Source organism: Peromyscus maniculatus, chromosome 17 (genome assembly GCF_049852395.1).
Source record: "Peromyscus maniculatus bairdii isolate BWxNUB_F1_BW_parent chromosome 17, HU_Pman_BW_mat_3.1, whole genome shotgun sequence".
NCBI classification, from domain to species: Eukaryota; Metazoa; Chordata; class Mammalia; order Rodentia; family Cricetidae; genus Peromyscus; species Peromyscus maniculatus.
In genome coordinates, this window is record NC_134868.1 from 15,208,488 (window position 1) to 15,235,657 (window position 27,170).

General features: G+C 37.1%; 2 protein-coding genes across 2 annotated transcripts in view; one reads left to right on the forward strand and one right to left on the reverse strand.

The window, feature by feature from the left end:
- Positions 1-6,698: 6,698 nt before the first annotated feature.
- On the reverse strand, positions 6,699-7,971 carry LOC143269021 (uncharacterized). The gene is made up of 3 exons (XM_076553307.1): positions 7,469-7,971; positions 7,066-7,166; positions 6,699-6,850 (listed from the first exon to the last, which is right to left on the reverse strand). Exons 1-3 carry the CDS (start codon positions 7,814-7,816, stop codon positions 6,796-6,798), a joined length of 504 nt encoding a protein of 167 aa, XP_076409422.1. The 5' UTR covers positions 7,817-7,971; the 3' UTR covers positions 6,699-6,795.
- A 1-nt stretch (position 7,972) lies between these two features.
- Galntl6 (polypeptide N-acetylgalactosaminyltransferase like 6) overlaps positions 7,973-27,170 on the forward strand; it is a 1,076,513-nt gene continuing 1,057,315 nt past the window's right edge. Inside the window, exon 1 of the mRNA XM_076553306.1 lies at positions 7,973-9,222. Coding sequence (XP_076409421.1) covers positions 9,085-9,222 — 138 coding nt within the window. The 5' untranslated portion in view covers positions 7,973-9,084. The remainder of the gene's footprint in view (positions 9,223-27,170) is intronic.

The window sequence follows — 27,170 nt, forward strand, 5'->3', positions numbered from 1 at the left end:
GAATTATTATTAGTGAAAATAATATGCTATATAAGTAGTGATATTGTTAGCAATAAAATATATTAATTACTTATTTCCCATGAAAGATTTCTTGTATTAGGATTTTAATTTAGTCTGAGACAAATGTTACCAATAAGGTTGATTTGTGATTCATCTTCTTCTTTTGAAGGATAGATTGGCTAAAATACAATTCTCCTTTGAATTTAGTAGACAAAAACCACGGCATGGTATTAACTAATGAATAAGTCCCATTATTGGCATGGTAGTTTTGATTGTATTCTGCTATGTAACTGAAAATTCTTAACATTTCAAAAATCATCTTTATGTTTAAGTAATTTGGTTTGGGCTACCACAATAACCCTTGAAGTAGATAGAAATTTCCCCTCCCATAGTTTATGATAATCACCTCACTACACAACTTACAACTTTACAGAGAGATATCTTGGTTGTCTGTAATTTCTTGCCGAGTAAAGATTAAAATAAAATAAAATCCTTTATTCACAGTAAGGAAGAAAATAACTTAAAAGTTTTGTGAACAAATAATATATAGAACCTTTTCATTTTATTTTGATAATTTCTTTCAGAGATAAATACAGTATGCTTAAATTACACAAAATTAAATGCATTCCATGTTTTGGTCATTAAGTGCTTGAAACAATTACACTAATTAAAACTTTATCAGATTTTTTCTGTAGTGGTCATCTCTTTTAGCATATAAAAAGCCACTTGTTCTTAGGGCTGCTGACACTTTAATTCTTAATAGTTTAAGCAAATTTTGCCATAGTTATATACAGTGAAGATTTTTCCAATCTCAGCATTTTTGTCAACTTCGTTTTATGAAGAGTGTCCTCCTGCCCTCTTCATTTGATAGGACCATTTTTTTCTCAACTAAACTGAACAAACTTATTTCAAGGCCTTTGGCTGCTTTCTCTTCATTTCCACAGTCTCCGTTTGACCCACTTTGAGCTCCCTTTCACAGCTTCTCACTGTCTTCATCTTCTCATGGTCTTAGGAACTGACGTTTTTGAAGTTCGTCTCCATGCACATCCCTACCTGACAGCCTACGCGTGCTTTTCTGACTAATTGCAAATGCTTACAAACCCTCCGACTCTTATCTGTGCATACTCAACAGCTCTGAAAATGAACACTTGATCTCCTGCTAAAACCTACATTCCGCCCCACCCCTCATGTTTTTGCCTTTTAGTAAGTGACAAGTAGTATCCAGAGCTTTAAATATCCTTGGGACCCTTTGTTATGTCATACGTGCATTCTTCAAACCACTGTGTTCACTTTTTAAATGAGAACATTTGGGGATTTTTTTTTATTGTATTTTATTTTATTTTATGTGTGACATTTTGCCTGCATGTATGTCTGTGCACCTCCACTAACAGAGGCCAGCATAGGCCATTGAATCCCCTGGATTTGGAGTTACAGACAATTGTGAGCCGCCGTATGGGTGCTGGGACTCAAACCTGGGTCCTCGGGAAGAACAGCCAGTGCTTTTAACTGTTGAGCCATCTCTCCAGCCTGCGATATTCTTTCCTTCAACCTCATTACTCTAGTCTTATGCAAGACACATCATCCATGGTTTATTATTGATTATATTTTTTTCTTTACTCATCTGTAATTTTACAGTCCATCTGCCAGCTTTACCATGTTTAGATACAGGTTAGATCATGTTACTCAAATCCTTCATGTGTCTTCAGATCTTACTCAGAATAGAAGATAAAACAGATGTAATAGATTAGAGGATCTGATCTAGACATCCATACCTGCCAGGAAGTGGTAAATGCTAAATATTGCTTCAACAACGAAGTCATAAAACGAACAAACAAATGAAAACAAAACCAGAAATACAGCCAGGTAGCCATATCTATGGACTTCCTATCTATTAACTCAACTCTACAAATCAAAGATAATTTTAAAATGTTGTTTTGGGAACATATACAATTATGAACTTTTCTACTAGTGATTATTCTCTAGACAGCAAGCATAATGATTCAACAGTTGTTTACATCATATGCAATCACAGATATTTTAAAGCACATGTGAACATGTAAATTCTATCCTACTTTACATATGAAATGAGCATCTATGAATCTTGATATGGGCTTGGGACCCTGAAGCACTCAACCATAAGATGACCATATTTTAGAAGTGTATTAATTTACTACTGATACGGGAAAAAAGATTTATTTATAAGCATATTTGATACAGAGAATTAAAATGGAATAAAATGAAGATCTTTTCTTGTAGGGAACATTTAGGTCAAGTGGAAACAATCTCCTCTTTTGCCTTTAGCATTTGTTGCTTTTTAATTGTTAGTGCATTTAATTAACTGCAACTTTTAACTCCATCATGGTCCAGATATTTTTCTTTTAAATACGGTTAACTTTGTATCACGTGTGTGTGTGTGTGTGTGTGTGTGTGTGTGTGTGTGTGTGTGCACGCGCGCGCGCACGTGCACGCAAGTGTGTGTGTGTTTGTGCTCTTTAGAAACAACCAGCTAAGCTGTAGTAGTCCATGACTTTAATCCTAGTGTTTGGGAGGCAGATTCAGATGGATCTCTGAGTTCAAGGCAAGCCTGGTCTACAGAGCTAGTTCCAGGACAGCCAGGGACACACAGAGAAATTCTGTCTCAAAACAACAACAACAAAAAGAAGTGATATTTTAGAGCAGTATCACTTTTTAATAATACAAGGTGAGTATTTATTTTTTGATTGTTTTCTTTGTGTAGTCGCTGGTTGTCTTGGAACTCATCCTATAGACCAGGTTGGCCTAGAAGGTGATTCTTGATTCTCATTATTTTAAAATGTAGTGGCAAATGCTGTATTTCCTGGAAAACACTTACAAGATTTTGGGTGATATTTTATAATTTATTCATGTAAAATTAAATATATAATTGAATAATTAGATTTTCTTTATTTAAATTATTCGTCAATAGGCACCTTTCTTTTTGATTACAGGGTCACTTTTTATTTATTTTATTTTTCATATTTAATGTTTTACTGCTTTTATTCATGTTTATGTGTTTGGGTTCTGATTAGTGAAATATGTATGTGGGGGAGCCTGAAAAGCCTAGAAGAGGGCATTGGATCACTTGGAGCTGGAGCTACAGGTAATTTAAGTTGCTGAGTCCTCTAGAAGAGCAGCAAGTGCTCTTAACTGATAAACTATCTCTCCAATCCCCAGAATCAGATTCCTTTCTCTTTTTTTCTTTACATTGAAAATATTTTTTTCATAATATATTCTGATTATGGCCTTCCTCTCCCAGCTTCTCTCAGGCTGCCCACCTCCCTAGTCACCCAAATCCACACTCTTTTCTGCTCTCTCAGTCTAAACAAACAGACATGTAAAAAAGAAAGAAAAATAATAACAAAATAAGATTTTAAATGAAAAGAAGAAAACAAACAAATTAATAGAAAAAACAAAAAGCCAAAGAAAAAGCACAAGAAACACATGTCGACACAGAGGCATAAGCATTGGCACACGCAAATATTCCCTAAAAGCAGCAAATTGGAAACCATAATATGTAAACAATAGAAATGTAGGGTAAGGGCGAAAGAGAGAGGGTGGGGAGAGAGAGAGAGAGAGCAGACAGACAAAAGATAATGAGACAAAGATACCTCAAAAATACCATTGTTTGTTTTGTGTTGACCATCTACTGCTGGATTGGAACCTGGCTTTAAGAGTTGTCTGTGTACCCAATGAGACTTCATTAGAACAAAAACAATTTTCATTTGCAACTGGTTATCCATTAGAGATAGTTTCTGGACTAGGGATGAGAGGTTTGTCTACTTCCAGTCTCGGTGCTAAGATCCCATTAGACCCAGATGTGCACAGGCCCTGTGCATGCTTCCAGAATCAGTTTTTTTTTTTTTTTTGCATAGTCAAACTTGCAAGATAAGATAGGCCAAAGATACTACAAATCTCATGACAATGAACAACCAGTAACAGATTTTACTTAAGGCCCACTACATGAGATGGGATGCACAGAATCAGTTTTTAAAAACTAGATCAATGTAGTTACACAGAGACTAATCTCCACTTATTTTGGTAATTTATCTGGTTTTTAAAACAGGTAAAACCTCCAGAGTTTATTAATGTATCCCAATTTAAAACTCTCAAATGTTCTCACATTCCAGAAGTGATTCGTGAATGAGAACATAGGATGTATCTTTGCTTCTAGACAACTGTTTTTATGTTCTGGCTTTTATGTTTCAAAATAAATACATTAAAAAAATCAAAGCTACATGAAAATAAATTCCATAATGTTAAATTGAAGTTAGAGCACAGATGAATTTCAATGTAAGTAGTTAAAATTCAAATAGAGTTCTATCTTATAGTCTTAAAAGTAAATTTCTCTGCCTTGTGTTGTATTTATGTCATATTAAATAGCAACAGCTTATCATTTCCTGTTCCTAAGGTTGTCAATAATTGTATTCACCAAAGATAGTGGATGGTGACTTTTCTTTGATATATGGGCAACACACCTTGAGCAGGCATTATCTTTTCAGATATAAAGTTAATTAACTTGTAAAACAAGTTTGTAATTATAGAAAAACTAAGAGTGGGCATATTTCTTTAAAGCACTCCCGTGGTGATTTATTTTAAAGTATTAAGCAATCAACCTCATTATCTTTTTTAGCAACTGAGGAATGTCACATGGCACTAACCTTTGTCTGTTATTCTGCACTAGTCTCTTGCTTAGCTGGTTATGCATCCTTCTAAACTCTTGTTGCTCTATCTTTGGATATCTATAATTTTTAAAGGCAGCCGTGTGCTCTGTGAGGAAACTTTTATTGAGTCCTCTCTTTTTTCCTCCCTAAACCCACCTAGTACTGGAACTCAGGCTGGTGCTCTGACTATGGAGGAAGCAGTCCAATCATTATGAGAAGTAGACAGGTTTTAGTTATTCCTCCCTGGCCATGTGTGCTTGGGTTGCTCCTGTTGGGAATCACACCCACCATGGTGTGCCCAGCTTAGGTTATAGAGTTACCCAGTGAAGATAAGTGGGAAGATGAAACTGTGCTAAGATCATCCCACTCAGATGACCTTGGGACTAAGAACCACTGCCTACTGGTAGCCATCTCTACCCAGGCCACTCTAACAAGAGGATCTGTTTTTTTACAGGAAGCAAAACTACCCAGTTCAGAACAGCTAAAACATAGCATCATGAAACCATAACAATTATTTTTAAGACACTAAAGTTTCTATTAGAGAGATGTAACAGGCAAGACCTTTTTACCTGATTGAAAGTTGGCTCAACAGCTTTATCCCTTCTCCTTTTCCACTGTTACTCAAGGTCAAGATGTCTTCTTCCATGTGTTCCTGGAGTTATTAGTCTGTTGATAGGCACATAGGGATGTGACTACCTGAGGATGTTATATGAATCACAAGAAAAGAAGACACAAGGAACAGACCTTCTGCTATAATGCAAAAGTTTTTTAAATTTGTTATAACTTTTATTAAATTGGTATTAATTTCATTTTAAACAGGCTAACCCATGTCCACAGAGGCATTAAATAAATCTATATTAATCAATAGAATTAACAATAATTTAGGAATTTGGGGAAGAGTCAACCTAAAATCTCTCCTTTTTCTTCTCTTTTAAGTTTGGCTTAAGTTTGTAATAGTTACAAAAGTAAAATGGAAAAGTAACAGCATAAGGAGAAAGAGAAATTATATAAATAAATGTTTAATAAGTGAGGATTGCAAAAGTGATGATCAATAACCATACTAGAACCTCAGGGGTGAACATAATAAGATTATCTTCTAGGGGCATAGAGAGATGGCTCAACAGTTGAGAGTACAGAGTACTTCCTTGCTCTTGCAGAAGACCCAGGTTCAATTCCAAGCACCCATATGGTAGCTAATAACAATCCATGATTCCAGTTCTGGGGGATCTGATGCCCTCTTATGACCCCTACAGGCAGCAGGCACACACATGGTACACTGATATACTACTGGCTGGCAGAGTTATAAAGCATGTTATATAACATTTATAAGCATACAACAAAATAAGTAAATCTTAAACTAAATGGTCTTTTAGTGTCCACCTTGTATTATGAATGAGACCTACTCACTCTTGGCAATATTGCTCTGTGAATGGATGCTGTATGCAAGTTCATTTACTAACATTAAAACGGTGCAGGGGCATCCAATTCCACATCCTGGGATTAGCAGATCAAATGAGAATATTGCTATACCTGATTAAGGAATTTTGATAAGGCATAAAGGAAGAGTTATTGCTTAAAATGCTATTTTCATTGTTTAATTTCCAAAGCACTTTTTAAAGCTTTTTGTTTCCTATTCACATCATCAATAACTGCATCCAAAAGTGAGGAAACATCCAATAAACTAAATAGTTCCCTAAACACCTTTCCTTGAGGGCTAGTTTATTCCAAAAACGCCTCTCCCTGGTTCATTGCTTCCCGGGATCATATCCCTCTGTTTTAGAATTTCTTTAACTCAGGAAGAAGAAGGAGATTTGAAAATTATGCAGAACAGTGAAGAGTATGTACGTGAGTGGCTTGGAAGTAGTAATAAAATCCTCTTCCCTCTACATTTTCAAATTGCACTTGGGTAAAGTGTAAAGGTAACTCTTTTTATTTACACAAGGGACACATTCAAACTATTTATTAAATGTGTTTTGAAACTGTTCTCAGAGGCATGTCACCGACAAAAAATAAGTACAACATACAGCTTTATTTATGTAGTCATACAGCCAATCTTTGTTGCCCCAGTCCATTCTAAATGTATAACCGGGAGAGTTTAAGGCTTAGCTCTCCAAGATCACATCGGGGGCTTTCTCAAGTGGGAGCCTTGAGCCAAGCTGGAAGAGAGAAGGCTGCGGGGGAGGAGAAGAAAGGCGGGGGAGGGAAATAAGAGAAAGGGAGGGAGGAAAGGAAGAGGGTGAATGAGAATACCATCTGGAGTGTAGTCTCATATGTTTCAAGCATGTGGGCATCACTGTCTAGACTGTAACAAAGAGGTGACCATGGTGTTGGGGGGGGAGGCTCTGTACACACTGAGGCTGCACCGCATGCCCATCTGGCGCCTTACCTAAGTTCACACCGGGAATTAGGCGCTCCTGATCCTGTGCTAGGCAAGCACACGGGTTCCTTAAAGAGGCCACAGGTTCTCCGGTGTGCTGAATCAGTTTTCTAAGGGGAAGGGAAGGGTCCCATCTGCTGGAGACTTAGCTCAATCAGGAGGTTTCTGGCTATTGAGGGAGGGGTGTGTGAGCTCAGTGAGGGGCAGGAAGACCTCTCAGCTATCAGCAGCAGGAGGTGCAGGCTTGCAAGGGCGGAGAAGCGTCATTTAGTGCTGCCAAATCTTAACCTGGGCCCCAGGTGCTGGCCGACTCCAGTGGAGCTGCCTCTGCTTTCCATAGTGTTTTCTGGAAGCTGCAGCTAGAGAGCCGGTCCAGCGTGGGGATCCTCTGCCCCCCCTCCACGCAACGTACCTGGCCTGAGCTGCAGGACCCACATTCTTGGGGAACCCTCCTCTTGGGGACCGGTCCAGACTGGGTTGCCTCTGCTCGCTGCCGCCGCCGCGCCTGCCTCGCTGCGATCCCACCAGTACCATGGAGGAATTCTCCCACTGCCCGCCCGCTCTGGGCGACTTTGACTCCAGAATATCTGGCCTGGCGCCTTTCGGGTGAGCTCCGAGGGGGAACCGGTCTCCCTGCCGGTTCGAGATTACCCGAGGAAAAAGAGGATCCCCTAGTCCCAGCGCTGCAAATCGATTTCTCCGTCAGCGTCTTCATCCTCCACCCTTTCCACCTAAGCCTCTGGGTTTGTTTATATAGCATCTGGCAGCCGCGAGGCAGTGGCCACCCCTTCCTGGCGACTCGCCCTCCCCTCCCGGCCCCTAGGCTCCCGCACGTGGTAGGCACCAGTATCGTCGCCAGCAGGCAGGCGACAGCCAGCGGGAGGCGGACGCCTGGGTGCCAGCGCCACGCGCGTTCTCGCCATCCTCACTCATCCTCCGCGCGCCCTCTCCCACTTGCCTCTAAAGCCGGGTCACACTTGGCGTTTGCCGCCCACCCGCCCGCCATCCGTCCCTTGACGTGCAGAGGAGATCGGAAATACTGCCCCGGAGGTGCTGGGGATGGTTCGCTGGGTTCGTTCAGTTGCTGGAAAAGAATGGTAACATGAACAGTGGAGCGTGAGAGCGTCGGCAGGGGAAGGGGACGAGACTGATGGGCAGAGAGCACACTTCTCTGAGGATCTCATTCCCTAGACTGCACGGACAAGGGACGTCTTTGCGCCTGCACTTCCTGGCTGGACTCTGCTGACATCTGTAGCCTCCTTTCGCCAGGTTCCCGGGTCGCCTAGATGCTGCCCGCAGAGGAGTGGTCGGTCTGACAGCACATGAGGATCCAGGAGTTTGTGAGCCCTTCTTCAAACATAGTTCTGACCTGGTTATGGTGTCCCTGCATCCTGCCTGGCAAGCTGGCTCCACAGGGAGTTGAACTTGAGTTCAGGTGGGTTATCCCAAGGCAAGCAAAGGAAGAGCTGTTTGGGGAAGATAAGGAAGGGGATGTTCCAATGTCAAAAGTGGACACTATTCTTCCAGACACTTGACTCTCAAGCCACTCCCTCCCATTCAGTTCTTGATCTTAATCTCCGACTCTACATCCCGGACCTCCCACTCTAAGGGCGGGGGATGGTGGGCAAACAGCGACAGAAAAACACCTCCTATTTACTGCTGACATGTCTAGCATGCTCTTGACTTCCTCATAACTTATCATTATTCTATGAAACGATCGTATTTACTCCACTGCTTTATATTAATGGAGGTCAATAGACTTAATGATTTCCTCAGTTGAGTCATTTATTTCTAAGCCAATAGATAATGCCGTCGTCATAGTTTTCTGGAGAAAAGTAACTGTGCGTTTGTTCTGCAGATGGCCAACTCCCTCTGAACCCTGCAGATTGGTGCTGAGCACGCAACAAAAGTTTGTAGCTTCCCCTCAGTTTCTGGTGCTGCCCAGGAGAGAGGAAAGGACTTTGACATTAAACACAAGAAGCAGGCAGGGAGACTTCTCTTAACTTTTCTCCACTGTTACCATTTGCAATGAAGAGGAAACAGAAAAGGTTTCTGCAGATGACTTTGTTATTCACTGTGGCTTTAATTTTCCTGCCCAATATTGGTCTCTGGTCTTTGTACAAGGATAAACACCTCGTGAAATCTGCAGAACCTGCGGAGCATCAGGTAAGTACCAGCCAGGGTAAGGGTAGCAGGAGGTTGGATTAGGTATGCACCCTTCCTTGTGGGCAAGTGAGGGAAAGGTGTGGGGCATTTCTCCCAAGTCCTCATAGGACGGATTTTACAGACTTTAGGGGACTTTGGGCTTTGAACAGGTCCTGGTTCCCAGCCAGTGCCATGGTGAATGGAACATAAAATGAGAAAGAAGCATCCGAGGTCAAGATGAAAAGGTATTCTCTCCCAGTTGGTCACAGATTGATTTTTGACTTGAAGAGGGAAGAAGGCAGCTGCCTTTTCTGGGAGGCGGAAGTGGGTTTGGTACAAGTTCAGTTGCAGGGATTGGATTTTGCTTGCTGTCTTGTGTGTATGTCTAGATTAAGTACATCTGGTCAATTAAGTTATTCAAATCTTAAAGTGGTTTTCCAAAACCAGTTCCTTATTTGCTGTATTCTTAACTTTAATTCTTTTGGTCAGCAAAGCATTCTTATCCTGTGGAAACTTAAAGTGTGTCTTTTGTCTCCCCTGTTGCTGATGTGGTGTGGTAGTCTGTAGAGGCAACTGTTAAGAAGGTATAGGCAATTTTCCCCAACATTTGACATGTTTGTTGCTAAAAGGTTTTCTTTATGTGATAAACAATGCACAGGGATATATTTTGATTTTCTTCTACTTAGCATGTAACCATTATAATGAATATGTTTTCAGCATGACTTATCCCCATGTCCAAGTAATTTTCATAGAGCATTAACAATGACAAATATCCTTCATAAAATGCTGATGAAAGTCAATACTGTTGAGTTCCTTCTGATTAGTAAATACAGCTTGTATTTGAAAAAAAAAAGTTTGAAAGTTTGAACAAGGAATTGCAGTCTACTTCATGAAAACCATATACTTTTCCAAGTCAGTACCATGCGTTGTCCTAGAATATTTATATTCTTAATTTCATGGGTCATCACCCTTGTATTCTATGTGCTTTTAACACATAGAAGAGGCTCAGTAATCCACTTCTGGACAACAGTAATATGTATTAATGGTAATTGATTATTTGTTCCTATAGAAAGCAAAGTTTAACTTTCTGTTTATCCAGTGAGTAGATGGTTGTAACTTATATGGAAGTGATCTGATGTTTTTCATTATGAGAAATTGTTACAAGTTTCTGGACTTTAAAGAAAACTCTGTGCTTTGAATTTTTAGTGCATTGGAATTTTGAGGGAAAAAATACTGACATACTTTCATTTAGTTGTTGATCTTGATCATACTTTCTAGACAGAATTTAGTTTTAGATTGAAGTATTATGGGTTATGTCATGCCAATAAATCCAGAGGAGATGGAAACTTTGGCTGTGACTCCCCATGATATATAGATCACTTACTTTTCCAGTCTTTTATTCGGAGCAGAGTAATGTTAAAAGTAGTAGTCAATATCAAAATTTCCACCAAATTAGGAAAATGTTTTATGGACTAATTAGTAATAAAATCTGAATAATTTGCTAGGATGGTTAACATGAAACTCTAATTAATTAATCTTATTAATGAGACCTTAACAACTTTAACTTTGGCTATTGCTTCTGAGGCTTAATGAGAAAGGTGTTTGTCCATTAGCAAAAAAAAAAAAAAAAAAAAAAATACATTTCAGCTGTGAATGATCCTAATCTCCAGAGAGGTTTGCCTGGTTTTGGTTCTTGTGACATGAAGTTAATACTCACTTTTCAGTAACAAAATGATGGAGCCGAAAGGTTTGAGTGGTAGAAAAGCAGCTAGTTGTACTTTCTGAAAGTTTCCTGCAGCACCGAGAAAAATGTTGATACCTCCGATGGATATCTTGCAATATAAAAACCCAATGGAAAAGTTTTCAAATTTGTGTAAGAAGAAAAGATACTGATAAGCTTATGATAAATATTCCCATGTACTTTAGTACTTCAATCCAAATAACAAATTTCGCAATTTTCCCTTTCTTACAGATTAAAAAAAAAAAAAAAAAAAAACCCGATATGGAATGTTCACATCACTATGTAATTTTTGGATGAGTAGAAGTTAAGTCATTAGTAGGTTTGGCTGAACAAAACATCATGTATGATGACACACACTTCATGGTGTGATACTGGGATGTAATACTTGGCTAATGTGCCTATACTTCAATATTAGTGACTTATATGCCTTTGGTTGTGCACACAGGTTCTCAATGACCAATGTAAACCGTGTTATTGAAATTCAGCAATTTATTTTCAAAAGACAGTCTGAGAAATCATGGGTTACTACTTTCATCTTGGTGTTGAAAAATGCTGAGGATGAGAATAATACACGAACGGTAGCACTGATGGCGATAACTGCTGAGGCTATTCAGAACACGTCACATGCTGATAAGCGTCGGTGTATGTTCACAGCTGTGGTGTGCGGGACCACTAGTGTTCCTTGTTCGCAGTGTGAATAACTCTACGTGGGGTTAAATAAGTACAGCATTACACTGAGCAGCACGGAAATACCTCAAGATAAGAAAGTTATATATCATGAAATCATTGGGATCTTTCTCAAATGTCCAGTTATTTTTTTTCCTTTTTTTTTTGCCAGATTACATCACTAACACTCTTTCTACCTAATATCTAATTTAAATTGTATTTATTTTGTGTGTGAGATGAATTGAAAGAAGGTAATATATAAGACACAGGAGAAAACTGTTCTCATCTTTTTGAAGTTTGGTATTTAATACATTCTACTCTATTACTACAAATTGTTTATGCTTATTGTAGCTTTATCTTAAATACAGCATTTATCATAATTCTTAATGCCAAATGAGGAAGGAAAAAATTTCATATGGATTCTCAATTACTCTTCTAAAGGGTTTTTGTGGCTTCCCTTTTTACATCATAAATTCAAATAAAATTGATAAAATAATATTGATAACAATGTAAGCAAGGTTGAAATAAAATATCTAAAATTAATCTTTGGCATTTTTTTTTAAGATTTAAGGTATTTATTTACATGTTTTTGCATATTATGATTATTTGCTGCTTTCAGTTGACTTGATTTGTTCATTTTCTCTTTTTGTTGTTATTTAAAAAATTATCTCATTTATGTTATTTAAATAATATATCTGTATAGTACAATTAATAACAGTTTATTGATTGTAAGTATGATATTTAGATTGATATGTGATTGCTAGGTGCTAAATCTTCATTTTCTCTTTCATTTTAAACATGTGAAATGCTTAATCTGGTTAAGATTGCATTAAGCTCAGCTACAAATTCGGATCATAAACTGTGTAACTGGATGCCATGTAAAATAATGCAATAATGTGTATAATATTATAAGGAGAGTCAATTACTCTCCTTATAATATTATACACATTTCTGTTATCATTCACTCAAGTGTATGTAGGAAGACTCCCCTAAACATTTTTATTTTTTAAAATATTCAAGAAATTACCCAGCTTTACAACTAAGTTGGAAGTAAGAGCTGCAAACATAACACAAGACTGTGTTCACAATGTGAAGAGGCTTTTGCAATTTTGCAATTTAAAAAATAAAAATGTAAAATCCATAAATTTTTTAGCATGGATTTCTAAGAACTGTTCAGAATGGATAATTTATGGAAACTTATATTTGTGCTATGTTTTCTGGCAGATGTGAAAAAAAATTCCCAAACTAGACACTCATTTTGGATATATGGGCTTTCTTTATTTTTATTTAATTTCAGAATTTATGTTTATATCATAGAGCTGTCATGTCTGACATATAATGAGATGCATAAAGTCCCAAGAGATTACCTTCTGGGATGAGGAATTTTTGTGAGGGAATTGTCTGTTTCTTATGCGACTATGTGACATGTGATGCTTCAATTCACTTTCCAGCACAAAATATCCTTTCTTGAAAGAGATGCTGAAGAATCTTCAACTTTGCCTAGCTCATCCAATGTTAACCACTTTCTTCTTTTAAGGGAAGTCTTCTTTTTGACAGGAAATATTTTTTTCCACAGTGTGTATGTGCATGTGTTAATTTTTATTTTTTAATATAAACACATCGGATAATTAGTACCCAGCATATACAAACTGTTCTGTGCAGTCTTTTCTTACGTTAATCACTAAAATTGAACAGACTGTGTGTCCTTTTCCCATAAAACTTTTTAGATATTGGAAATGCTAAGGAGAGGAAATGAAGATTAATGGTTATCACTTTGTACCAGCATATTCCACCTTTAGTATGATACATGTGGAATGATCTGAGTTGTTCTTAATGAGCTGTAATGTGGAGTTTAAATTAGAGATTGTAAGGAAATTTTTAAAAATTTGTTGAAAATCCCTCCAAAATCACTATAGGATAGCACTGCAACAAACATTTTGATTCTTTCCTATGACACAGCAAGTCATTACATGATGAGTTCATCCCATTTCCCTATGGGAGACCATGTGAAGTACCATGTTTTGCTACCAATCTGAAAAAAAAAGCAAAAAACAAAAAATGAAATAGTTTTTCATTTTTCTCTTCTCATTTTGAGTTACATATGCTAGGCTGCATCAAATACTCTCAAATATGTTATACTGTAATAGGAACTGAGTCAAGCTGGAATATGAAGGAAAAGTATGAAAAAAAAAGTAATTTAAGATGCATGCAGAAGCACACTGAGTAAATTGTTTGGAGTAGCCATGACAACCTTTAGGGATTTTCATCCATTTCTCTTCATAAATATTTTATGCCAATGAAGATCATCAAGGGGACATCTAGACTTACCTAACAGCAAAAGCTAAGAATCAAAGAAAGAGGAATTCCCTTACCTAAAATCCTGTGTGGAAAGAGACGTGGGCACGTTTGTGATGCAATGATTTTTTCCTTGCTTGGCTTGCTGATGGTGAAGAGATTGAGAAAAGCATATTCAGGATTCTTAAGCCCTGTCAAAGGATGAGGTTGAAATCTTCGTGGTGTGTGTGTGTGTGTGTGTGTGTGTGTGTGTGTGTGTGTGTGTGTGTGTGTTTGCAGTAGTATTCATGTAGAAACAAACATGTATAGGACGTTCAGAGGACAGCAAGAAAGAGAAAAATAAACCAACCTTAACCAGATATTGGTTACACTCTACCTCTCACACAATAAAGCTTTGTTTTCCAAGATGGTCCTCAGGTGGAACTGTTATTCTTGAACAGCAGCAGAAAGGACCAAATAAAAATCATGTGTGATGGAGAAGATGCTCTAGATGCATAATTTAAAGTTTATAGAGAGATAAGATATCTGCAAAGGATCCATATCATTTCCTTCACCATTCTCTGTTACTATAATAATGACTTTTTGTGATAAACTCATAAGGTGGTAGCAGAGAAAGGATAAACGTATATTAAGGTTTTACTTCCAATATTATTGATGAAGAATGAGGGCTGGATTAGCAATACTCTCAACTGACAGGTACTCATTTCACATATTCACCTAACAGCATGCATACACTCAGACATACAACCACACACATGATCTCACTATGAAACTTTTATATATACCCAACTATTTCATTTTCATCCACATTTTAACTTCTGAAGTTTCTTGTTTTTCCATTGTGTTGAATCTGTAATAGACTGTTAGACAAACCTGAAGCACCATTTTAATATGGTTAATGTAATTCTAGGACACAGCAAATGCATCTGTCTCTGGAAATTCGCGCATCTACTTAGCAAAAGAGAAAAAATCACAAAAGGATGAAGATGCTAGAGGATGCACACATTATAAATGAGAGAACTCAAGTTTTAATATAATTGACATAACTGTGGATTCCACAGAATGTGCTGGCAGCTACCAACTGTTGTAAGCAGTATTGGTATCTCGATGAGGGCCAGTAATGTTGATTTTAACTCATTTTAAGAGTCCAAGTATTCATACGATAGTATTTCAGATTTTGAAGTCTAGAAAGCCAGAGGCAATTATTGTAATAATTTTGAATATTTTTATCATATTAAAATGACCAAATTGACAAGGCTGTCATCTAAGTTTAAATGCAGTGGGTGTTATTTCCCCTTCTTTTTGACATTCTTCCAGTAGTAGAGTATAAATGAACTTAAAAGGGGAAGAGATACCAGTTTCCATAGAATTTTCCTTCTCTTTTAGTAGGGCATTATGTAAGCTTTGGAATCAAATTATGTGGGTTCAAATTCTGGTTGCCTAATTTAGCGCTTTGTGACTTTTGACATTCCATGATCTCCCTCAGACCAACTCTTTTATAAAAAAAAAAAAAATGAGTGTGTTGATACTTTTCTTGTAATGATACAGTGCAACTTAAATGCTTAACATATTGAAGAGCATAGAAGTAGGCACAAGGGGTAGAGATTATTGTTATTCATACTGTGACTATTTATAAGCAATCATTGCCTTTAGCAAGGTAATTAGTGTCTGTATCGAAAATGTTTACGGATGTTTTTCTCCCTGTCAAGAGGAACTAGAAGAGCAATGCCATTGATGTGTTAAATCTGTTACAGAGCATTGTTAAATAAACAAAAGGGATCTGGAAAATAGGAATTTTTCATTGTTTTGTCTAACACTCAAGTATAAGTTGTTGACATTTTATTTTTTATTGTTTATCACAAAACACTGAAATTCTCTCTCTCTCTCTCTCTCTCTCTCTCTCTCTCTCTCTCTCTCTCTCTCTCTCTGGTTTTTCTCTGTGTAGTTTTGGTTCCTGTCCTGGATTTTGCTCTGTAGACCAGGCTGGCCTCGAACTCACAGAGATCTATCTGACTCTGCCTCCCAAGTGCTGGTATTAAAGGCGTGCACCACCACCACCACTACCTGACTCTGAAATTCTCTTTAACATATTGTTCTGAAATAATTTAAAAATGAAAGATTTTAGTAGAAAACTTAAAAAGAGAGAGAAGACAAAGTACCCCCAATTTCCTTTAAAAATAAAGTCTATGTCTCGCACTCAGGTGTCCCTTCATGTTGATTACTACTAAGAATTCAAGAGATACATTTCAATTTCCTCTTTAACTTTTGGTCATGGAAAACATTACATTGTTTGATAGAAATAAAGTAAAAACCAGGTGGAAATTATCAGTATACTACAGCTACTTTATAAAATTTTTATTTTCGTAGAGGTAAAGGGTGGATAAAGCCTTCTGCATTCTGCTCATCCTTGGTTTTCTACACAGTTCATTGGAAATACAAATGATATTTACAGAATAAAGAAAGAGTCATTGCACTAAGATTTTCTTTCTGAGTAAGTCACATTTTGGAAGGGAGAGAATAACAGTGTCTGGACACAGTGGCCATGTAATCAACAAAGGTTGCCAGGAGACCCACCCACCTAAGTGAATTGTATGGTGCTGGAATTAGTGTGAGGTGGGCTCATATACGTCTAAGTTCAAGCATCAGACACTTCCCTTGCAACAGTACATCATTTGGCCCAAGTTACCGTCTTGAATATCAATTTGATAATTTTGAGACTCAGAGATTACTTCATCAAGGTGCAGTTGAGGAAATTAAGTGAATTCTTATGTAAACATTTTTAGATACCTAGAAAATACTAAGCAAATCTTAGCAACTCACATCCTATAACTTTTCCAAGATTTTAGAGCAACCATTAATTTTATTGAAAAACTTCATGTATTATATAAATGCTTTGAGGGCACAATAAAGCATATCAGCTTTATTTATCTGTTTACCCTTGATAAAATACATAATGTGCACTTTGCACACAATACTGTGATGACCCTTAGGAAAATACACGATGCTGCCACAAATTGGTTCTAGCTTGCTATTAGATAAGAAAGGTTACTATCACATCTATAGTAGGGAGCTAGGCTAGATTGTTTTAGAATTAATGTATATTCTAAGCAGAGTTTAGAAAATATAGCAAAATATTAATGCTTTTTAATATTTATCTGTAGCCCAACTCTATATTCATAACCATCTTATCAATAAGTCAATATGCCATATGTCAAAAGAAATGAGACATGAACCAGATACACAGAGTCAAAGTGAAAACTAAAAGTCTATTTAAGTATAGGATGTAGAAATTGGGGATTTGGAAGCATTCATTACAAAATTTAGATAACAGTAGGATTAAGTTACCAAGAAACTCAAGATAACATATCAATAATCAATATCATAGTATGTTTATAGTAAGAGTAAGATAAAAAGAACTTTAAAAATAAACCTTGAAATAACATTTATTGATCTTCAAAAATTGTTTGAAAAAGTAAGTGATAGATGTTTTTGAATCGTTGAAGTAAACATGTGATATATACAACCTTATAATTCTCTAGTACAAATGTAGAGATTGACAAAAGAACTTATTTATCGTGTAGTGATTATTCTACCAGTATCAAGTATTGATAGTATATACTATTTGTGATATACTGAAAATATATTTGAAATTCTGAAATCAATGTACATAAGACCTTTTATGTAGTAACTATAAACTATGCACAATAACAGCATTGGGAAAATAGATAGGCTTTCAGCTTCAATTCTATTACTTAACTAGTTGTGTGGTCTCTGCTAAGTCAGTTTTCTTTTCATACATCCTATTTATAAAATGGTTATATGACTATTCATGCTTAGTTAGGCTGACATAAAGGTTAAATTTAGGTAATATATGCATTTTTTTTAGCCAAGTAACATGTTTGCTGTTATAACATGTTTGCTGTTATATTACACTAGCACATTTGACTTCCAGAAAACAGGTAGATGAAAGGGGAAACTGTATCTATGGCCTTCATTTGACTTTACATATGGTGGGTTTTAAAATGTGACTTGAAGTGATTTTTGATTCTTGTTTCACTCATTTTAGTCTTGGATAGCCAATGCAGAAATAATGTTACTTCATTTAAAGGATTTTATACCATGTACCTAAGACTCACAGAACTAGATTTTCTATATATCTTAGCTAATTACATTCCAACAAAGAATTAAACTCATCCCAGAATATACATTCAGCAGTGAATGCTACATTGATGTCCTCCCTTTACACACACACATATTTGGTTTTATCTGGTATTTCCACTAGGTATTATGTCCTGAATGTGTGCTTTGCCCTCATGAAAATAAACAATCTTCTCATAATTATGTCATAGCATCAATCTGAGTGACCATAGACTATTTTTAGAAAATGTCTTCCAGGTTGAGTGTAGCATTATTTTACAGGCCTTAACAACATTGTTCTGTTTCTGAAAGACAGGAAAAAAGAATGATGGTTTCTGAAACTGCAGTTGAGTCACATGACCATGAATAGGTATCTAACTCCCCCTTTTAGTGCCTCCAAGAAAAAAAAAAGTATGTTGGAAAGAGAAATGGAAAGCTGTATAAAACTAGGTGTTTGTAGCTACAGAGAAACCCTGTCTCAAAAAAAAAAAAAACAAAAAAAAAACCTAAGTGTTTGTGGGAAATAAACTTTCTTCTATCCTATAGTGTGTACACTTTTCTCCATTTCAGTAATACAACAAAATAGTGTTAGATTAACAAATATGGAATGAGTCTGCTCCTCCTTCATAAATTCTGAAGGGACTTTTGAATTTTCTTTCATGAGCTGAGGGGAAATACGTTTTAGAAGATCATTGGCATTCCAAGGCAAAGATAGTGAGTTCTAACATATGAAATACAGAGAAATGTTTCTCAAAGACAGTTGGGAAGTGGAGCCAGGAAAAACAAAACTGTTTGAAACAAGGGATGGAGTAGAAAAGGAATGCATCAGAGTAATCCTTTACTGAAACTTCAGGCTTCACTGTACAAACTCTTCTTCTAATTTTCTGTCTAGACTGCCCTCCTCAATTTCTAACCATATACATGTTTACACATGTACTTTACACAGTAGTATGTAGCTGGAGTTTCTCTCCGACTCCCGCCAAGCTCCCACAGTCCCGCAGCCCACTTATAATCATTTAGAAGCTCATATTACTTATAAACTGTATGGCCATGGCAGGCTTCTTGCTCTCTAGTTCTTATATCTTAGATTAACCCACTTCTATTAATCTATAAGCTGCCACGTGGCTTGTGACTTACCAGTATCTGCTTCTCATAGTGGCAGCTGGCAGCATTTCCTGACTCCGCCTTCCTGTTCCCAGCATTCTCCTCTCTCTTTGTCCTGCCTATATTTCCTGCCTGGCTACTGGTCAATCAGCACTTTATTTATTAACCAATCAGAGCAACACATTCACATCATAGCGAACATCCCACAGCAGTAGTATAACCAGAGGCTTTGCACAAAAGCCTGGCGCAATGAAACCCGGAAGATTAATCCTGGTCTCTTGCCCCAGGCAGCTGATTAAAGAGAAAAGGAGAGATGAAAAGCAACCAGGTTGTTTGGTCAATATACACTGGAAAAAGAGACAGTGGCCCTAAATTTGTCCTTTTGGTTTACGGGAGAATAAACTGGATGCAGCAGAGAAAGAAATATGTACAACTGAGCCTTGGTCTTCTTTATCCTTGCTCAATTTTGGTTCTGCAAATTGGTCCTTCAGAAGTTAGTAGAGCTCTCATCACATGAGTGCAATGACCTGATTCTCATCATGACTTGGTCTGTCCCATGAAGATCTGCTGTTCTTGGAATCTGAAGAGACTACATGTTAATGACAAGAACTGAAGTTGTTTAGGGGTTTAGGAAATGACATTGTATGAATGTAGCCTATTACAGTTATCTTTGTAATTATTCTTTAAATGGAATAAAGTAAGTTAAGATGTATCTCCAGTTTCGAGATAGATCTTCCTTTAGTGAATAACATACCTGCATGTAAACTAAGCCATGACCACAGATAAGGAGAGAGAAATATAAGGAAGCACAGAGAATTGCCTGTGCCCCCAAGTGAGGAGTCAACACTTTTTAATAGCTGCAATTTCTAAGTACCTCTTCTTACTTAGATATTTTTAAAAATATATTTGTGGAGGGGATCTGAGCAATTCCTACTTCTTGTTCTGAGGTTTTCCTGAGCATCTCTCACTGTTCTTCATGATTTCTGTTTGTAAATGTAAGTTGTCTCCTAAATTACTACTATTAATTGATATTTCTCTCCAAAGAAAGTATACACAAAATAACCAAAATTATAAATCTAGATAATTTAAATTTTAAATTTTTGAATTAAATTCATCACCCTCTTCTAGCCCCTGAGCTCATTTCAAATCTCTTTTCTGAATGAAGGACACTATCATTTATCATTTAAGGTCAAGGTCTGATCATCATAATTGGGGCACTCGGTATCTTTGTTTCAAGTTCAACTGATGACTAACTAGCTCTTCCTTCTGTGTCTCTTTTGGTTCCTCTCACATCTTGATAACACCCATGTCACTAACTAGTTGGGACCAGTGTAAGCACGTTATTTGATTTTGAACAGGGATGCTCCAGCTTGGTACTTGAGCCTCCCACCTGTCTACAAGTCCTCTTTCAAAGAGAACAAAGTTGTTTATGAATAGCACTTAAGAATAGACTATTATAGCTGGGCAGTGGTGGCACATGCATTTAATCCTAGCACTGGGGAGGCAGAGGCAGGCAGATCTCTGTGAGTTTGAGGCCAGCCTGGGCTACAGAGTGAGTTCCAGGAAAGGCACCAAAGCTACACAGAGAAACCCTGTCTCAAAAAACAGAATGAAACAAAACAAAAAAACAACAACAAACAAACAAACGAAGAATAGACTGTTAGCATTGAGCTTTTATGCCATTAGAATAAAGTTCAGTTCTTCAGTGCAGCATAACCAGATAAATCTGGTTGTGAAGTCTTGCATGGCTGCTTACCAGTTCTGGCTTCAACCACCTTGCATTTCATGAAATTTCCAGAGACTCTTTTAAACTTTTTTTCTTCTAGGAGCATAATTCATCTTCAGTCTTGCATGAATAACTTGCTTTTCCTTGGCTTGTTTGGATAACTTTTCCTCACATCACATGCTTGGGTTAGATTGTTTTCTTAAAGTTTGGGTTAGCTCTTTATCTTTTGCTCTACAGTCATAAAATCGTTGAGTCTTTATATTCAGTATATGCATATATATAAATAATATATACATTTTTAGAACTTGGTGATGGCTTCAACTGTGGTTCATTAGAAGATTTATGCACATCCTCTGGAATCTTCAAGCCAGTTTATTTGGTAAATGATGTCTGTTGATGTGATTAAGTACTTAAAGTGCAGAGATATTCTGGATATTTTTGTTTGTTTGTTTTTCTTTTTTCATTTCAGTCATAAGACTTTTTATAAAAGACACATGAGGAGATCTGATGGACTGAATGAGGACATAGACAGAGATGCAATATGAAGAATGAGGCAGGAATTGAAGCTATCTATACTTTTGACAAATGCATATAAAGAAGACAGTCTGAAAGTTGAGACAGAGATTGGAATGGTATGGTCACAAGCCATGGGACACAGTGAATGCCAATAGCCACCCAACCTAGAAGTCACATGGTGGATGTTCTGGTACCTGTAGGTGGAGGACAGCCCTACACCGTTAAGATTTCAGACTTTTGGCCATCAGAATACATTTGTGTTTGAGACTGCCTGGAATTCATTCTTTGTTACAGCAGCCACACAAAGCTAATATATTAGAAATGATCTTAATTTCTACATTTTGGTTTGTTCTAGTATTATTTAACCACAAACTAAGCACTTGAAAAGCATTTTCTGAAGGAATGAAGTGTCACAGGTAGCAGTTGCTTTCATATATTGAAAATTATTTAATTTGAAATATATGTATATAAGCAAAGTATATATAACCCAAATGTATCTCTAACCAAAAGTATAACCAAAGTATATATAACACAAAATGTGTTTAAATATATGAGGATACTACAAAACAAGAATATAAGAAGACAAACTATTGTCATTGCCTTGTCATGGATTAATGTTCTGTGATTTTCTTTTTCTGTCAACCTTATACAGTTTAATTACTCTGTTAGGTCAAGATATGATTGATATCAAAATTGAAAATCACAGTGAGATTTAATCCACCACACACACATCTGGGTATGCTGTAGAAGTCATGAATGATTCTGATGACTTTATTCAAAGGTTTATAGTCATATTTAAATAACCTACTCATATGTTGCCACAATATAATCACTGGGTGAATGCTTTCTCTAATTATGAAAACATCAGTTGTGTATATAAAAATGTGTAGTCAATAGCATACATTTCAATAGAAACAATGGACTTTAGGAAAGGCTTATTTAATTATTAAATGTTACTAATTTAAAAAAGAGCATGTAGTTGGGTTCATTAACACTGCCTACATAGGAACACTAAATAGCACACAACATTTTTTAAAAAGGTATTATTTGCAAGTTATACTGATATATTTCAAGGGATTTATTTAAATTTGAGTACTGTCAGACGTTAAGTATTTTATTAGTTTGCGTCTCCAGCATGCATACTCCTTGGAACAGCTCCTTTCTTTTCAAAGAAGTCTCCCTTGACTTTTCTGGGTTCATTGTAATTAATGGTTGGATAGCATAAACGTGGAGGCAGGGGAAAGGAAGAAATTCAAGGGTAAAACTTACGAAAGGGATTAGGAGGAAATTACAGGCACTAGAAAAGATATGTCAAGCTTTATTTGGTAGAGGCATATTAAATGCAGTGTCTCCAGGGGACATGTCTTACTGTTCCAGTAATTAAATAGTATTGTGTTTGATGTGGGGACTCCACACCATACTTCAGAATGTGAAATTACTTCAAGCACATTTATTACGTCTCTTCAGTTTGAACAGTATTTGGGCCAGCTTTGAAAATTCGAACTTTCTATTTCGACATTTCTAACTCTCAACCTAACTTTGAACTCTTTTCATCTCCATTTTTTAGTGGTTCACCTCAATAGTGTACTCAGATTATTTCTAATGTTTATTATCTGTATTCTGTTTTTAAAGTTGTGTGAAGATGAAGAAATTCAAATCAGGTCTTTTCCTTTATATTATTGGTACAATTGAAAAAACATCATTTGTAAGCATTTTTATAGTTAGGAAAAATATGTTCCATGTTTTAGATGTGAAAATATAACATACATGAAATGACTGAACTGTGTCATTATGCACAAACATTTTTGGCCACTTCTCTTCCTCAGATGCTTCATATGTATCTGCCTGAATTGCATGACTTTATTTCTTATGTTTGTTGTTGCTCTGCTTGCCCTTATTTCAGATTTCTATGTTTTGAGACACATTCTGCCCTTGAAGTGATTTAAAAATAATATATTGCATCAGAATGATTGTTTACTGACTCTGAATGATTGATTAATGTGTTTTCATGCATGTATACAAATGCTAATTTATTTTCTAATGGAAACTTTACTCAATTAGAAATGTCCTATTAGCACCTATTAATTGTATTCACTAATGAGTTGAAGTGTGGTGTTTCTGTAAGTGTATCTTGCATGCTCAGAAAATTCATCCGGCATTTTTCCAGTTTCCTGACCCAAAACCACCCCACTCTCTAGTAATCAGGTGGAGTCCTTTTCAGCTCTGCTTCTTTTGGCTTCCACATATGATAGAGGAAATGTGCTACCTGTCTTTCTGCGCCTGGCTTGTTTACTTAACATAATGTCTTCCAATTACATCTACTTCACTCTAAATGACAGCTTTTCCATCTTCTTTATAGCTGAAATTTCGTTTCTTGATGAAAATCGTAGCTTTGAATCTACAAACAAAATCTGTATGTTCTGTTGAAAAAAATTTAAAAAGTATATTCTTAATGTTTTACTCTAGGTAGAATTAATCCTGGTGTGTGTGTGTGTGTATTTTGTGTGTGTGTGTGTGTGTGTGTGTGTGTGTGTGTGTGTGTGTGTGATTTTTAAAAGGGAAAATGTTGGTCTATAATTCTTCCTGTTTTATTATTTTCTACAGCTGAAATTTTGAATTGATTAAGACATTCTTATTTATTTAAACTCATGTATCAAATATATAAAACAATATATTTCATCTTTTGATTTAATGTTTGCTTTTATTATTCACTCTGGCTGGTTGGTTTGCTTGTAGGTTTGAGCAGAGGCATGGCCTCTCCAGTTGACCTCAAACTGATTGATCCTCAATATCAATGTTTTAATTGTGAGTACAACAGCAAGTGTCACCTAGATCTTAAGCAATATTCCCCATCCAGCAAGACATTAAACATTATAGATAGTTAGATCAATTGCATGTGTGCAATTTTTTTTCTATAACTAGTCTTGAAAGATAGGCAAGTGTACTGCTATACAGCAATGAATAATATCTTTGTTCTAATGCAGTGAAATGTCACTTCGACCTGTTTGTTGTCAGGCTTAGTTGAGTAATTATAAAAAAAATAAACTTTAGCTTATTGACTATGAATAAAAATATTGTTTTATTTATTTTGGGACATGAGCCCATGAGGCAATGAAAAATGTGTTATGAAGTTAAAGGATGAAAGATAAGTAGCTGCTCCCGCTGGCTGATGCTGAATATTAGCAACTAATGTATGTGTATTCCTAGAAAAACATAAACATGTGATGAGCCTCGGAGTCCCACCACCACCCCCTTCAAAGCACAGTGTTAAAATCCCTCATCCTTATTCAACCCACCAGTTACAGATTAGCGAGTTACTTTGTGATTTTTAGAGCTGCTGCTAAATGCTCACTTTAATTAATACAAAGTGGCATGGGATAGTTCAAAACTGATTTTGACGGTTCTCCCCTAAGGCCAGCTCCATGTACAGATGGACTAATAGTGTATGCAAAAGCATTAAGAATATGTAGGTCCAGGAAAAGAATATGTGAAGTCTAGGCTCTAATTTTTTGTTGTTGTTTTTGTTTTGATTTTTGAGACAGGGTTTCTCTGTGTAGCTTTTGTTCCTTACCTGGAACTCACCCTGTAGCCCAGGCTGGCCTCGAACTCGTAGAGATCAACCTGGCTCTGCCTCTTTGTGCTGGGATTAAAGGCATGCATGACCACTGCCCAGCTTTAGGCTCTAATTTTAAGGTCAACTTTCATTAAAAAAAATAATAATGTGAGGTACAATACAAATTAATTATTTCTCTGTGTGTGCACATGTACATGCTACTGCATGTACACATGTGTGTATTTTTGTGTGGAGGCCAGAAGTCAACATCTGCATCTTCTTCCTCAGTTCTACCTTTATTTTTCGAGACTGGGTATTTCACAGAACAGAGAGCAGACTACATTAGGCTGGATGGTTAATGAGGTACTGGGATTCAGTTGTGCTTTTCACGGAAGTAGGTTGAACATACATGCCACCTCACTTGGCTTTTTACATGGGTGTTAGGAATCTGATCTCAGATCCCTATGGTTGTGTGGAAAGCACTTGAGTCATCCCTACCTGCTCTTTCTTTCTTTCTTTCTTTCTTTCTTTCTTTCTTTCTTTCTTTCTTTCTTTCTTTCTTTCTTTCTTTCTTTCTTTAATAAACTTATTTTTTTTCTTTTATTTTACAATAGTATTCATTTCTACATAACAGCCACAGATTCCCTTGTTCTCCCCCTTCCTGCCTCCCCTCCCCTTCCCCCCAGGCCACCCCCTATTCCCACTACCTCCAGATCAAGGCCACCCCGGAGGACTGAGATTGATCTGATAGACTCAGTCCAGGCAGGTCCAGTGCCCTCCTCCCAGATTGAGCCAAGCGTCCTTGCATAAGTCCTAGGTTTCAAACAGCTATCTCATGCATCGAGCCCAGGACCTGGTACCACTGCCTAGATGCCTCCCAAACAGATCAAGCCAATCAACTGTCTCACCTATTCAGAGGGCCTGATCCAGTTGGGGGCCCCTCAGCCTTTGGTTCATAGTTCATGTGTTTCCATTCGTTTGGCTATTTGTCCCTGTGCTTTATCCAACCTTGGTTTCAACAATTCTCGCTCATATAATCCCTCCTCTTTCTCGCTAATTAGACTCCCAGCGCTCCACCCGGGGCCTAGCATCTAGATTCCTCAGTCCTGGGATGGGGTTTCTGGCACAACTATTAGGGTGTTTGGCCATCCCATCACCAGAGTAGGTTAGTCCCGGCTGTCTCTTAACCGTTGCCAGCAGTCTATTGTGGGGGTATCTTTGTGGATTTCTGTGGGCCTCTTTAGCACTTTGTTTCTTCCTTTTCTCATGTGGTCTTCATTTACCATGGTCTCCTATTCCTTGTTCTACCTCTCTGTTCTTGATCCAGGTGGGATCTCCCGCTCTCTTTCCCTCGACCCTCACTGTTCATTGCTCTCACTCATGTCCAGGCTGTTCATGTAGATCTCATCTATTTCTCCATCATTGGGTGATCCCCGTGTCTTTCTTGGGGTCCTGTTTTACAGGTAGTCTCACTGGTGATGTGAGTAGCAGTCCAGTCATCCTTGTTCCACATCTAGTATCCTCCTATGAGTGAGTACATACCATATTTGTCTTTCTGAGTCTGGGTTACCTCACTCAGGATGATTTTTTCTAGATCCATCCATTTGCCTGCAAACCTCATGGTGTCATTGTTTTTCTCTGCTGAGTAGTATTCCATTGTGTATATGTGCCACAATTTATTTATCCATTCTTCAGTTGAAGGGCATCTAGGTTGTTTCCAGGTTTTGGCTATTACAAACAATGCTGATATGAACATAGCTGAGCAAGTGCTCTTGTGGTATGATTGAGCATTTCTTGGGTATATGCCCAAGAGTGGTATAGCTGGATCTTGGGAGAGATTGATTTCTATTTTCACTCATATAGTGCCTGCTCAATGAATTTTTACTGAAAGCGGTTGTATTTTTCACTTGCTAATTTCAGTGGATGTTTCATATTTAATTACAACTTGCTGAAAATGTTAATATTAATAATAAGATAGTATTAGGGCAAATAATCTTATTCTATTATATTATATCTTTTTAAAACTAGTTATTCTGGAGTTTGGATTATTGGATCACTTATATTGCATGTGGGTGTGAAGGCATCTGGGTGTGGGTAAGACTGTATGTTCCCTGTGTGTGGGTGCTTCTGTATGTGTACATGTGTGTCTATGGCGTTATATACCTGTGAAAGAGTACACATTGACACTGGTGGCTTTGTTGATCACTCTCTATCTCTCCTCTTGATAAAGG

Bases quoted from the DNA above. Each gene is read 5' to 3' on its own strand.
- LOC143269021 (XM_076553307.1), bottom strand. From the start codon at position 7,816: ATGCTATATAAACAAACCCAGAGGCTTAGGTGGAAAGGGTGGAGGATG. The intron at 7,167-7,468 runs GTACGTTGCGTG...CCTTCCCCTTAG, and splicing joins GGTCCTGCAGCTCAGGCCAG to AAAACTGATTCAGCACACCG. The intron at 6,851-7,065 runs GTAAGGCGCCAG...CCTCCCCCGCAG, and splicing joins AATTCCCGGTGTGAACTTAG to CCTTCTCTCTTCCAGCTTGG.